The following is a 15,992-nucleotide window of genomic DNA, read 5'->3' as shown; positions in this document are numbered from 1 at the left end:
TTGTTAGGTTCTACAAGGTTCATATTTGCTTCTACATCACACGTAATAGTACTTAAATTTCATCAGTAAGCGTACTTGATCCGATGACCTTATAGAGGGGCAGTTTAATTATCTGCACTAATTGCTACAATATTGCACCGAAATGTACTGCCGCTGAAGAGTTATACCCCGGTACAATTTCCACGTTTATAAGGAGCAATTTCAGCTTTCGGGGCTTGCCAATGCTGCTATAGAGAAGATTTTTGTTCAAAACACCAAATGATGTGTTTCGATTTGAGCAAATGTAGTTGGGTTTTCCTCTCCCACTGACAAAACGTCGGATGCAGTCGATTGTGGTGTCGCGTCATGCAAGTTGCGCGCCCAAAAATGTGCATAAATTATGTTGGGAGGGAAATGTCCTTAGGACAATTATGATTATGTACTAATAGTTTAAAATTGAAATTATTTCTTTAAGTCTCGTTTGATTTGTTCCAATGAAAAGTCTTTTTAAAAAGTCGACTGCTTCCGTCACCATTGGAGACCATTTTGTTGTGTCTGTTTTTTGCCTGCAATTCTTTCCAAAATCGAGCAAAAGTCAGCGTGTCCTTCACAATTGGTTTTGTAATCAATTGATTGTTCATGAGGTCTGTTGGGAGTGACTTTCAAACCCTCTAGCTAACGAATGGAAAAATTTTCCTATCCAGAAGTTAAAATTTTTAAATGCGTTTCTTTTATAAGCTACATACCAGCGTTAAGTATGCTTTTCTATAGGTTGTAGATAATAGCTATGCAAAGTGCACCTATTACTTTGCAGGTAAATTTAAAGGTATTGTTACCTGCAATTATGCTTATCTGCAAAAGTTGCAGGTAAATTCATCTAGATTATTTTTAGAATGTGCCTTTGGCTTTGCAAATTATTATCACCCCCTAAAAGCCCAAGCTCCAATCAGCTCCTCTTGATCAAAATTCTTTCCTTACCTGAATCAGAAGGAAAGCTGCCAGCCCATTGTAGTACGGTTTGAAAATGTCTTCCTCTTGTAGAGTTGAAAAGTCGAATTGATTCAAAAACCTCTTCCACTGAAACAAACGCTGTCATTTCTGAGTAATAGATAGCAATTATTGTGGTTTATTACATCGTTCATTGTTTCTTCAATATGTTTGACGCATGGATAGCATGAAAGAAATTATAACCAATTTGACGTACGTTTCAAATAGATGTGTTTACAAAGTTGGTTCTCCTAATAGTCAAATGGGAGCCTTCAAACCCTATTTTTACCTATGAGAACAAACAGCCACAATTGTAAGATTATTATATTAATAACAATACTGATTAATTTATTTAACATTTGAATGCATGTAAATATCTACCCTAGGGTTATAATATGAATAACTTACATGTTTCAACAAAAAAAATTCTTGGAATTCCCGTAAAGCTTTATCAGAAATTTCCTTTCGTTATTGCCCCACGAAATTTGGCGCCCTCTTTATCAATGTTTAAACATATGAACAGCATTCAATACTATCTATGAATACAAAAACTAAAATTTCGCATCATTCACCAAAAGCAATCAATAACAGCGACATTTTAAAAGTATGAGAATTTTACTATTTGAAAAACCTATGGCAATAATAACTTGAATATAATGTAAACAGTGATTTGAAACGCAAGACGCGTTGAAATGCAAAATTTTGGTCGCCATGACGTCATAAAGGTGACAAAGTGATATCCATTGTTGTGGGCAATGAAAGAAAAGGATCGCAACGAAACAAACCGGAAAATTAAGAAACATAACGAAATGGACAATAAAAACTGTATCAAGAGGCAAAGCTAGTAGAAAAATTCACCACAAGGTCACTTTTGAGATGTTCCCATTGAATTCATCTAGAATCAACTGTCAGCTTTTTATCTGAAAGTGCTCATTTTGCAAGTGCATTTTTCAAAATTTTCCTATACTGTTTGTCACATTATTTTCGCATAACGATTTACCAGTGCTTTTGCTTGTTTTTTTGGGCATTTTTTGTCAATTAAATCTTGAGTTTCCCGACGTAATGAAACAAACACAGTCCTTCCACTTACAAAGATTTTCAACTTTTGTGTTTTCTGATATTTCCTGCCATCCTCAACAAAGCCTGCCCTGCTCAAAAACTGTTAAGTGCATACAATAGCGCAGATCATCTGTACCATAATGCCTCCACATGATTATGGTACAATTGTCCAAAAACAGTATATTTTTAATCAAATTTGTTTTCTGATTTCAAACAGAAATTTTGGAATTTAAATCAATCGACTTTTTCAAAATATTTTTTCATTTGGTTTTCTTTCCAGCTGTTCCAAGAGAACAAATTAGATGATAAAACATAATATTGTCATGCAAAAACTTTGAGGTGGGAGAAAAGCTTTTCCACAATGGTTTTTTATGCAAATTAACGCTTTTTCAACCTGATTAATTTAACCCCATATTTTTTCACCCCAATTTATTCACCCCTTTATCATTTAACCTTACTAGCATTTAACCCCTCCATTAATTCACCCCGATTATAATGTTTTTTTTTCTTAAAAATAGGGATAATAGATTACTAAAATAATAACTTGGCCATGCCTCAGCTGCCAAGGGGACTTGATATGAAACCATCACAACTGAATATGAGATTAATCAAACTTTGCGTAGCAACGATAAAATGAAAATTTTGTATCATCAGATTTTCGCTGTTTTTTAAACCAATGATTTGTTTGGTATTATCAAAGAATCATTCAATGAAATATTAAAAGTTATTCCTTATTAAAATTTTAATTTCTTGCTTTTTCAATTTTTAACTTATTTTAACCTACCGTGAGAGAATCAGCAAAAATTTATTTTGGGAAACAACAGCATAGTAAAGTAGAAATAGCGGCTTAGCTTATCTATTCTCCATAACTTTGCTTATATGTCAAGTTTTCTTCAACCAAAAAACTTGATACAAATTTTAACCAATCCTTTCTATATCTGCACAAAATTAGAAAAATAAGTTTTCGAGGGGCACATGCCTTTATCTTTTTCAATTTGCAACGTCTTTGTACTGATTCAATGCATCTTAATTTTATTTTGGGGAGTTTTAGGGAAACTGAAGATTCAAATTGTTGTTTCCAATTCCAAATTAGTAAATATTTATTCTTCGATCACGAGTCTGTTTAGAACAGATTCTGGCAAACTATTGCCCCATATTTTTGTTTGCAAATTGAATCGACTTTACCACTGAAGTGTCACTGTAATATAGACCTTTTTAAATAATACAAAAGAGTATAGCTCTTTTGTTGGATGTGAAATAATCTTTTGATCTTAGAACAAAACAACTTTTTCGTCTCTAAATTTTGAGTGTGAGACTTTTACTGGTTTGGTATACAAGAATATGCCTTGCCACTTACAAATGTTAAATTTTGAATACTTTTATTTTTTGTTAATCTGACAGAAATTAGTTCTTGTAAGACTCAGGCGCAAAAATGGTTTTATTGCAGCAATCTGGCAAAAAAATTGTTATCTTGTAAGAATATGACAGAAAAATGGTTATCTTGTAAGAATCTGCCTGAAATTTCTGGAAGAAGATGCATCGTCTTGTAAAAATCTGTCAGAGCCTACCAGATTCCTGCAAGATAACCATCGATTCTCGACTAGGGTTTTTACTATTGGTCAATAGAACAAGGTTTGCTACTCGGTCACTCATTTCTTGTCTTGGTGATTCTGTGTGCAGAAAGTTGACACATAGCCTTTGGATCTGCGAATCAATTTCGTAATGCTGAGCAAAAAAACGTTATTTTCAATGAATGAATGAAAAATGGTCCGTTGTGAGCAATTTCTCTGAAGAGTTTGAACTCAGGAAAAAATAAAACAGGGTAGATGTTTTTCTCAAATATTGCTTAGTTTGGGCGGGGTTTCATAAGAAATAAATTTCAACCATTTTTTTATTAGAAAATTTTTTCTTGGGGCATCCAATTTTCCAAAACCTGAGGGCTAGCCGATGAACCTGGGGGAAATTTGCTGACCATTGATCAGTTTTTATGCAATCAATTGAACATCGCTGAAATTGAAAACCTTTGGCTGGTTGTTTCTACGGCTTAAAAAATACCCACAAAGTCATTTCGTCTCTTGTTAACTTCTTCATCTATCAAATATTTTATGGAACCAATTTTTTATTGTTTTTTTCTTCAAATTATAAACAATTAGAATTTTGTATGCCAGGCACACTTAAATGAGCTGTCTGGTTAAGCGTGTGCTTTCCCTCAGTACTCTTTTTAATCAACTCCGCTCGTCTAATTTTTCAAGATTTTTATTACATTTCAGGTTTTTTTAATTTAAGGAAACTTAACAAACGCACAGCAAGCAATTAAAAACTTTTCTTCTTAGTTTACTATAAACTGTGGGCCTGCAGTTTGGAATCTAACCACAAGCTGTTTGTTGGTGCGGCTGACAGCTTAATGTGTAAAACAGTGCAAATTTTATTGATCCACCTAAACCCCAAACCTTTTGTTTTTCCGAACTTCAGATCACAGCTAATCTTTTTTTGAGACATAATACGTAATCATTGGTCTTCTTTGGAACAAAATCTCAGTTTTGAAGTTTTTGATGTATTTTTGGAGTTGAACGTTTTTTCTGGTTGATTAATGACATGAAATGCAAAAGATATTATTAGACTTTCAAAGTTCGGTACGGCCTTAGAAGAGGCGTAACAGTTTTTTTTTGCAATTTCGATTTGTTTCGAGGTAAATTTTTTGACCATCAGGCATAGCTGCAGAGAAATTAAAATTCGAAAACATTACCTTAGAAAAATTACAAAAATTGATAAAGCCTTATACGGCACCTTACTAAGTTTTGTAATTTTTCAGAGATGTGAAAAGCGATACCCAGTGCCATAAAGTGATGAAAAAGTGACTTGTATGAGATAAGCGTAAGATTTAAAATCGGATTTAGGAATTGTGGTACCCTGTGGTATCCATCCACCACTAGTAACACCATTAGTGCAGTGAATTAATACTCATTCAAATGCAGTACATATATAACCTTTTGTTTCTCACACCTTTCAATCGTACCACGATTGAGTATATCAGTGACAGGTCTTTGCAACCTTGAGCTTGGCCAATACACTGGCAGTGAACTGCCTAATCGCAGTCAGCCTTAAGAAGAGTAATAAACAGTTTGTCACTGAGTCTCTTTTACACATAGCTAAAGCTTTCATCGGAACGTTTCAACTAGTGATCAAGTTACACGTACAACATGGCGCAGTCAGATAAAATAGGACGCACGGCGCTCGCTCTCGAACCCTTCTGGGACAAACCCAGTAGTAATCCACCAATCTCATGGGAGAAATGGAGGAGCCAGCTCAAAACGGCCCTCGTTGCCAAAACTAACATCGAACTGGACGAACTACTCCAAGAGAGACCGACTACAGTCATATACCCCCCAGAACCAGTAGAGGAACAACCCGTCCAAAACCCAACACAGACAATGGAACGAGAACGATTAACAAGGTACAACCAGGCGATAGCCGAATGGAAGAACGAATGCAACCACATCGACCGAATAGGAGTCTTATGCGGCGATAAGCCATGGGACATGGCAGACAGAAAAGCCAAATCATTGATCTACATCAGCCTCGGAATCGAAGGACGAAAAATGCACGCAAGAAAATTCCCCCACACAAACGTAGAAGCAAAAAACACAATGGAGCTATGAGAAGAATTGGAACATACGTTCATCCGTCCAAGAAATGTGACCTTCGATAGATATTTACTTTTGACACGTAAACAACACAGAGGTGAAACGATGGAACAATTTCACTCTGCACTCAGATCATTAGCCGAACACTGCCAACTAGCGGACCTAGAAGACGAACTACTAAGTGACATATTTACCGCAAATATGATAGACCAAGAAATCCAAAAGGAACTCTTGAAAACAACCCTAACTCCCGAAAAAGCCTTAGAATTAGCAGTAAGCATCGAATTAGGCATTAGAAGCCAATTAGCCATCCAGGCAAGACAGCCATCGGATACACCGACCAACCCTTTTATTGGACGAGAAGAACAAGTCATGGAAATTTCCAACTCACGCTACCGCGGTACTAATAGACCCCTATCAACATATAGAGGAACAACCAGAGGAATTGGCAGAGTATCGGGCAACAACAACAACAGAACACCAACAAACAACTGCAGAAATTGCGGACAACCATGGGACGCGAACCATCGAACAAAATGCCAAGCAATAGGCCAAACATGCCGTCGATGCAATAAACATAATCACTTCGCGAAGGTTTGTAGATCGAACTTGAACAGACCACAACCTAGTAGATCGGTGAACGAGATAGGCAACCAAAGCCTAGACCAACCATCACAAGGCATACATATGATTACACATATCCCGGACACCCAATCAACATACGACGACTCCGCAGACGAATATACAGTAAACATGATGGAAACACCCGACGATTCCACCACACCATCCAAGCTACACATACAGTACGGGCACAGCAAGTTCTGGGTAATGGTCGACTCAGGGAGCTCCACTAGTATTGTCACGGAACAAATGGCGAAAGACATAGAGGCCAGAGACAGCAACACATGGTGGAGCAGAACAACAAATCCAGTACAATTGAAGAGCTACACGGACACTCCCATAAAGAATCTAGGGACACTTTACTGTGACATCGAGTGCAACGGATGGAAAGCAGGACGTGCGGACATCATAGTCGTACCAAACAAACATCGAGCGATCATAGGAAGGGACCTGTTCAAACCTCTGGGGATCCAACTAACACAAAACGAATCACCAACATCTACAGGTAAGAACATCAATTCAATAAACACATCCCAAACCCCTACAATCAAAGACGAAATAGCAATTAAATACAAACATCTAACATCAAGGATAGGACGCTCCCTACATCATAAGGTAAAATCACAATTTAAGCCAAACTACACTCCGGTCCACCAAAAAGGAAGACGCGTACCACTACATCTTGAGAAACAAGTTGAGGAAGAACTAAAAAACCTACAAAACAATGGACACATAACAAAACTAGACAAATGTAGCGACGAATTTTTTATCTCACCAATAGTCATCACAGTGAAGAAGGATAAATCAATAAAACTAGCAATGGACTCAAAAACAATCAACAAAGCAATCCACAAAAACAAATACCAAATGCATAACATCGACTGCCTTATGGACAGCATCGCACAAACAATCACTCAATCGTCCGACGAAGGAGAAGTCCTATTCTCAACTATAGATTTACGCTACGCATACAGCCAGTTACCACTAGATGAAGACACAGCAAAACAATGCAATTTCAATATCATAGGCGGCAAAGCCACAGGAACATATCGATTCAATAATGGATTTTATGGACTCACGGACATGCCAGCAGAATTCCAAAAAGCAATAGACAAAACTTTATACAACCTAACAAACACATTCAGTTTTCTAGACGACATTATCATAGTTACTGGAGGCGGCATACAAAACCATAAAGAAAAATTATTCAAATGCTTAAACAGATTAAACGAAGAAAACCTGGCAATCAACCTCAACAAATGTCACTTCGCAAAAAATAAGATAACGTGGCTCTGATACGAAATAGACAAAAAAAGTATCAAACCAATCGTCTCCAAGACACAAGCTATACTAAACCTCAAATCACCCACGTCCCACAAACAACTAAAATCATTCTTAGGTAGCGTTCATCACCTAACGAAATTCATACCGAACCTCGCACCCCTATGCCGTGAATTTCGAAATCTATTACAAAAAGATACGAAATATGTTTGAACAAAACATCACCAAACAAAATTTGAAAATTTAAAGAATTGCATACGAAACTTAGCAGAAAATACACACTACGACACAAAAAGAAAAACCAGAGTTAAGACAGACGCATCCAGATCAGGCCTAGGAGCAGTCCTAGAACAAGAAACATGCAACGGATGGGAGACAATATCATACGCTTCAAGATTTTTGAATAAAGCGGAGGAAAAATACAGCATAAACGAACTAGAGATATTAGGCGTAGTATGGGCGTTAGAACACTTTAAACATTAATTATTAGGCCACCATTTCACAGTACAAACAGATCATAGGGCCCTCCTATCAATCCTCAAAGAACGCTCCAGCAAAATTCACCAAAGCCGTTTAACAAGATGGTATGACAGACTAATCCCATTCAACTTTAAAATAGAACACATACCAGGAACAAAAATGGGATTAGCAGACTATATGTCTCGCAACCCATCCGAACCGGCAAAACCCCCAAGCGCATATGACGAAAATTTTATAATAACGCAAATAGACATAATCAAAGAAACATTTCATATAATACGCAAAAGAGGAAGACCAAAGAAACAAAGCAATACTAATACACAACACAATACTAAAACAACACACAGCGAATCCAACGTTACTAAAACAAATACCTTGCAATCGCCCCACGATTCCAACCAATCACTGAACTACCAAACAAAACGTCAAAGAGGCAGGCCTAGAAAAACAAAAGTGGAATCGTCGAACGAATCCACACAATTTAAAAACAACACCGACAAACGCCGCACGAATACAAACAACTTACAAACAAACCTGAATTACAACCTACGCAGCAGTCACAAGACATTGCAACCACAAATAAACATACCGAATAATGACGTCATTAACAACACACAAGAAACACAGCAAACGATTACAGAAGCGCATTTGCCAATTAACACAGCTATACATAAACAGCCTAACTTTAAACAAGCAAACGAAATGGAACACACAACAAACAAACCAAATAGCGCCACCGTCCAATCATCAACGCAGAAAACACCATTCTCAATGAGGAACTATCTGAGCCCCACCCCAAAACAGGACGAACATCACCCCACCAGCTCATCGGACGACCAACTCCCAAAACAACTAGAAAGCATCTTTAACCAACAACTAATAGCAGCAATGATCAACAGAGATACGGTACTACGGGAAATAAGAGACTGCATCCTCAACAACGATCAAGCGCGATGCAAACAACTCAGCAAGCAGATATACGCAAAATGGAACAGCTTAAGTGTCAACAACGGCTGCATACTGGTTGACAACAAGCTAGCAATACCGAACATCCTCAAAGAATCTGTAATCTTCGTACTCCACTCAACACACCCTGGAGCATGGGGCATGACAGAACTGGGACAAAGACTATGGTGGCCATTTATCAATCGAGATTTAATCAAAAAATCTAAAACGTGTCGACCCTGTACCGAATTCGGTAAGAACTTAAAAAGCATAATAAAGAAGTCCGATTGGACCCCCCTTCCACCGTGCTCTGAACCAAACGAAGAAATACAAATAGATTTTGGCGGACCTGTTTTCGACGGTCAAGGGAGGGAAGTCTACTTCTTAGCATGCATCGACCGTTTCTCGAAATTTCCAACCCTCAAATTAGTCGCAAACGCAAACGGTCCAAACATAGAAAAGTTTTTAAACAAATATATAACTCAACACGGCGTACCTAGAAATATAAGACTAGATCAAGCCAGATGCCTAAAAGGTAATACAATTCAACAATTATGTAAACGCTATAACATCAATCTAATATACGCACCGGCCAATGACCATCGCCCCATAGGATTAGTAGAACGTCTAGTACAAACCGTTAAGCGACGTTTGGGGTGCATAAAAATTGATCCTAATCAGAAACCGTTCAATATCAAAAACGCCCTCCAAAACCTATCTTTCGAACTACGCACGTGCCGAAAGAAACATTCTAAACTCTCCCCGTTCGAAGCCCATTACGGACGAAAAGCAAATACCGCACTACCAAATATAACATCAAAACCTAACATAAAAAATCTAAACTGGTCAAATACTTTAAAATATTATTTAGATGACAACATCATAGGAGAAGAGGAACTGATCAGCCAGGACAAATGGTACGACGAGAACTTGGATAGCGACAACGAAGTGAGAGCAACTAAGCAACGGAAACTGCAGGAAGCCAAAGACGATAAAGGCGAAGTACCGCGTATCATAAAACCTCCATCTGCTAACTTCGAACAGCCCCTTGCCATAAACAGTCCTCGTCTTCAACTAGCCCGAAAAACCCTCGCCGCCTCCCGAAACAAAAAAAAACTCCAAGGCCTGTATGAAGCGATTCCAGAGGGGGCTGCGTTAGTAAAAACAACAGACAGCACAGTGACCATTAAAGTCCCAGGCCAACAAGACACTGTATTAAACAAATCTGATGTAGCAAAATTTGGCACACCTGAGCAGCGTCATATCCCTCTCATCAAATTTGCCGCCAGAAAGACCGTGCGCAACAACCATGCAAAGTTCATCCAAAGTATGGAGTCACATGCACAAGACATCAAAAACAAAATAATCGGCCAACGAGCCATACGAAAAAGAAAAACCCCAACGTCAGACGTAGACAAAAAGGCAAAAGCCAATCTCTCTAAAGTCAACAGAATCAAAATCCCTCACAAAAAATGCTACCAACCGTCACCCAAGAAAGGATCTCCCAAAAAGAGAAAGCTCTCAACGGAGTCCTCTCAGGCATCAGATGAAGAACAGGACAACGAGCCCCTCGACATCGACTCTAACCACGAAAGCAAAGCCCCGACCAAACATCACGGAAGCACCCTATTAATTGACTCAACGGAAGCATCCACTAGACGCAGCGCACGGGACAAGAAAAAGCCCAAACGATACGGCGAACTGACAGAGTTGTCTTCATCGGACGAATCACCGGACGTTGGACAACCCAAGAAACGACGCGCTGGCACAAGCATTGCCTCATACTCGCCTCCAAGACAACCCAACACGGGAACAACATTACCGCCGCCACACAGCGTGATCCCGATGACCACCCCTACCAAAACCAAACAGCCGAAACCTTCGGTGATCCACCACAAGCCCAAGAAGAGGACGCAGCACACGGAGATGTACTGGCAATCTATGATCAGGACCAGCCCGAACGCTCACTCCAACCCCATGAACTCTAGTCAAGTCCGCTATAAACTTTAAAAACTCAACGCATAGTAAGCGTAAAGTTCAAAACTTAGTATGATACTTCTTCATATTACCCACCCTGCCTACATTCATTAAACTCATTTCATCGTTGCTAGCATTTATCTTAACTTGCCTACAATCGCCTTATATTATCAAATCTGTGTTCATTCATATTACGTACTCATCATGTTAAAGTCATCATCTTTCATTTCTTTATCAATCGTTGCCTCATATTTAGTACTAAACTTTCTCTAAACGACATGTCGCACCAATTATGTTAAATTTAGTTAAACCTAAATTTTCTCTAGTGGGGGAAATGTGGTACCCTGTGGTATCCATCCACCACTAGTAACACCATTAGTGCAGTGAATTAATACTCATTCAAATGCAGTACATATATAACCTTTTGTTTCTCACACCATTCAATCGTACCACGATTGAGTATATCAGTGACAGGTCCTTGCAACCTTGAGCTTGGCCAATACACTGGCAGTGAACTGCCTAATCGCAGTCTGCCATAAGAACAGTAATAAACAGTTTGTCGCTGAGTCTCTTTTACACATAGCTAAAGCTTTCATCGGAACGTTTCAACTAGTGATCAAGTAACACGTACAACAGGAATATAGAATTTAAAAATTGGTAATTACATCAATTGACTACGGTGCCGTAGAAAACTTATTACGGCCTTATACGGTGCGTACAAAGTTTTGTAAGTTTTCTACGGAACCGTATAAGTCTTAGTAAGTTTTCAAAGTTTCGTCTAAGGTGGTCAACCTGGGCGAGTAAATATTATTTTGAAAATAAAAAATCTAATCACTGCCATCAATCTAAATGCAAAAGAAGGAGAAACTATCAATTATAGAATGGACCATGAAAAGAATTTTACTTATCAGAAAAAAAACATGGGGAAACATACTAATAACAAAAAGACCATTTTTATCAGAAAAAGTGTCAAGATTAAATAACTTTTTTAAAGCTACCTTTTGCAAAATGAAAGAGAAAAATCGCTTCCCATAAAAAATGCTATCTATAAAAAGTCGCCATAGCATAATCATAAAATAGAAGTTTTTGTGGACTCATGTATTGTGGACTCTTTTTATGGATCATGTATTGTTCGCTTTATGGTAAATTTGGTCAACCCGGGTTGATAATTATTGCTAAATTGACCTATCTAAAGTTTAAAATGATGAACTGGATCGTGAATTTGAATCTTGACTCTAATCAGAATATTCCCTGCTATAAACGAGTAGTTGGTTGCTCTGGATTTTTTCTTACAAAAATATTTCTATAGTTCTTCATTACTTTAGCCAATTTCGGTGAAATTACTCAGAAAAAAATTACAAATATCTATTTCAGAGTGAATTTGTCTTACATTCACACTCCATCCTTCTCCGCGAATGTAGTTAAAATTTTGCATTGTTATTCCCCACATGCCTATTCCGTCTGGTGGTAGCTCATCTTCTCCAAAGTCGTACATATATGCAATGCGGTTCAGAAGAAATTTATGTCTGAAACATCAACGAATTAGGGCTGAGTATTAATACACAAATAAGGTGTAAATGACAAATGAAATAAAATAATACTGAAAGAATGAAACAGTCTAAATATGAATGCGTGTGGCACATGATTTTCTTGAGCATTGATGTTTTTCTTTTCTTATCTTGAAAGCTCAGAACTCGCATAGTCAACTAAAATTTCATTTATGCATTTTGAAAAAAGTTACAAATGTTTGCAAAAAATCTTAAATCTATATATCATCTTTTAATGCTGAGTTTAAAACTGAAGATTTTGAAACTAATCTGCTGATATTTATTAAATTTTCAAAGGCTTGACCTGTGGCATGTTTGAAATTATGGCAAAAAATCAAACATGCTCGATTTTTGTGAAAAACCTTAGCTGAGATCCGACCCAGCGGCCCTCTTACTGGACCCCCTTGGGTCACAGACAGAGAGAATGGTACATTCCGAACCTTGAACGCCATCGGGTCCCGATCTTTGAGGATTTTGCTCCAATCAGAATCAAAAATTAGAGTGCTTGTTTGACGAGTTTTTGATCAGATTATGGCCTGAAATGTGGCTATGAATGAACGGATTTAATTTAACTAATAATAATATCAAAAATAAGACGGCTTGCGCGAGTCTGTGCGTAGCATATAATGTTCCAACAAACCTCTCAAGTTTGCAAAAACAACTCTAAGATCTGTCAGAGAAATCGTTGGGAGTATCCGAAAGCAACTTATATGCATTGGAGAAAATTACATGTGATTTTTGAACCAAAAATATGCCGTCTTTTATCAAGAAAAAACAAACTCTATAAAATTAATTCTAGTGCAATCTGATAACACAGAAAAATCATACAAACACAAACACAGCACATATTACACAAACAAACACCAGCACACAAATACAAAGCCCAACACCAAAAAAAATTTTAATTTTGTTTTTGTCAATTGGTCACTACTCAAGGTTCGTCACTGCTCATTTAGAATTTCATTGTTTTTTTTCTAAGAAACTAGGCGTGGAATTGCTTGGGAATTTGTATCCGTAACTGTAAATTAGACATTAAACGTTGAAACGTAATATTCAAAGGTTTTAAAAACTTTTTCTTCCATTTTGATATTTTGTAAGCACAACGGGATAATAAAATTTTCAAAATCGCGCAGAAGTGTTATCAGCGAGATTTAAAAACACAGTTTCCATGTTGTACACAATTAAAGCCGCAATTTGTAGCAAATATTAAAAGGTTTTTCTATTTTTCCGTTCTTTCCGACAGTTTTTGCACTCTGCCTCTCTTTGTGTCGAACATTTCAATGCACCACCTCTCTCATATTAACCATTCCTTTTGTCTCGCTCGCAGACACACACAACACCATAATACACATAAAAATTTCACACCCCTAAAATACAATCAAAAAAGCGCGTGCACACAGAAACACAAATACAAGCTATTACAAATTTATTTTAAAAATCTCTTTGGCTTGTACTGAAAATTCGTCACCATTCATATACGGCTTGACTGTTTTTTCAAAGAAACTGGCGTGGATATTTCTGATAATAATATCAGTATTATTGAAATTGGCAGTAAAATCTGAAATGAATTTTTTAAGGGTTTTTGATATTTTTGTCATTATTTAGGCTTCATGAGCATAGGGGAAAATCAATTTAGGAAAAACTTGCAGACACGATATCAGCAAGATTTTTAAACACACAGGCTTGGCATTGAACATAATTAAATCCGCATTTTCGAGAAGAGACTGAGACTGTTTCCAAAAATTTAAAAATTTTTATCTCTCTGCCTCTACTTGTGTCTAACACTTGAATGAACGTTTTTCCCCCACTAAGAAATTGCACTCACAATGAGAATACGCACACCCATAAATACATCCACACAGACTCGCACACACACACAAACAAAGACGCACACAAACACAAATACAAACATCGCAAAGCAAGAAAAAAGAAGTTTCAGTTTGGCTTCTCATATTTACACAATGGTAGTCACCGTTCATCTGTATCTTGATTTCTGCATTTTGGCAAAATGTGCACGTCCTGGGGCATTGGTATCGGTGATTCTAAGTTTGACAATAAAGTCGGAAATGAAATTTTTGAATCATTCCGTGTTTTGTCATTTTCATGTTTCCTGAAAATAATCCGACCGTTCGATTTTTTTTATAAAATTATGAAGACGTGGTACAAGCTTTATATTATTTTAAGAGTTTTACGTCTAAATTGTTTCCGAAACCGTAATGTTAGGCAAAATTTTTAATTTTTCCAGTCACATTTGTCTATTACTTCTGACAGTTTTTTGCTGTCTGCCACTAAATGTTTTTCACAATTAAATTAGCGTTGAAAGCTGTTCGTAAAGCCTCTTATTTGGTAGCTTTGAGGAGCTTTGGTAATCAGTAGATTTAATGTTTAGGCTTTTTCACTCATTTAAGTAAAACTGTTTTCAAAGAAACAGGACAATTTAATTTTTATGAGTTCTGAAAATGAAAAGAAGACTTTTTTCTTTCAAAAGAAACTCTCGTTTTTCATGTGAGGAGTTTCGCAATCAATGAAAAACTTAACCTACAGAAACGCCCAAAAAGTGAAAAATATCAATTCGCAGAGCAATTTCAAAATACCGAGAAGTGAAAACCAGTTTTCCCGTTTTCAAAAAATTGTGAACATATATTAAATTTTTCAAGCTATGACCTCTCCAATTTTCAATTTCATCAGTACCTCATTATACTAGAGACAATTAGTTCGAACTATCGTCCCTGCCTTTATAACGAATACATAGAAAAAAGATGAGAATATATTTCCTTTCTTTCAAAAATGAATGGAGGTTGATTTGACGTTCGCTCACCGATACTGGTTTTTTAACGTTTCCAAGGTTTTGTAAATACTCAAATGGTTAGTATGATTGAATGATTGAATGAGAAGAGTTGTTTGCAAAATAAACTGTAGAATTCAGAAAACAATACATTTGTTGGCTTATAACTTCATATATTTCAACTTGATTTTTTCTATTTTGAGAGCTCTAAATTGCCTGATTTATTCAATCTCTCAAAAATCTTTTTGATACAGAGAAAAAAAGCAAAGTACAATAGTTTTTAACCAGCAGAGAACAGAAAGATTGATGAAATTGTTTCTAAAACAAAGTTTTGAGAAGAAAAACGAAATTATTCATCTATTTTGGAAACTTTTGGTCATATAGTTTAAGTTGTTATTTTTTGGCCTTGAAACTCTAAGGCTTTGGCGAAAAACCTCCATTTGACCTAACTAAACTTACTACCATTTTTTGTTCGTTTCTATTTCATACTTCAAGGCGATCTGTCAACCCCCCTTCAATATCCCCAACCCCGAGCGATCCATCTTTTCCTTCTCAATTTTTCTTTCGAGAATTCCAGAGTTCACCTTTTTTCAAATTTCTGATAAATTTTTATAAAAGTAGAGACTAAATCCTGAGGACTACAATTTGGTGTTTTTGTTTTTTCTCTACGACGCGTAAGCCTCGCAC

The 15,992-nt window shown here is 36.9% G+C and overlaps 1 protein-coding gene across 2 annotated transcripts in view; it reads right to left on the bottom strand.

Annotated features, from left to right (window-relative positions):
* The window catches only part of LOC142349648 (uncharacterized), a 105,099-nt gene that overhangs the window by 47,724 nt on the left and 41,383 nt on the right, over nucleotides 1–15,992 (bottom strand). For both annotated transcript variants that reach the window (XM_075401364.1, XM_075401365.1), the window contains exons 3-4: nucleotides 12,364–12,499; nucleotides 958–1,056 (exon numbers count right to left, since the gene is read on the bottom strand). In XM_075401364.1, coding sequence (XP_075257479.1) covers nucleotides 958–1,056; nucleotides 12,364–12,499 — 235 coding nt within the window. The remainder of the gene's footprint in view (nucleotides 1–957; nucleotides 1,057–12,363; nucleotides 12,500–15,992) is intronic.

The sequence above is a fragment of the Convolutriloba macropyga genome, chromosome 11 (assembly GCF_964194025.1).
Source record: "Convolutriloba macropyga chromosome 11, txConMacr16.3, whole genome shotgun sequence".
NCBI lineage: Eukaryota > Metazoa > Xenacoelomorpha > Acoela > Convolutidae > Convolutriloba > Convolutriloba macropyga.
Note: the sequence above shows the minus strand (reverse complement) of the source record. Positions and strands in the feature narration are given on the sequence as shown.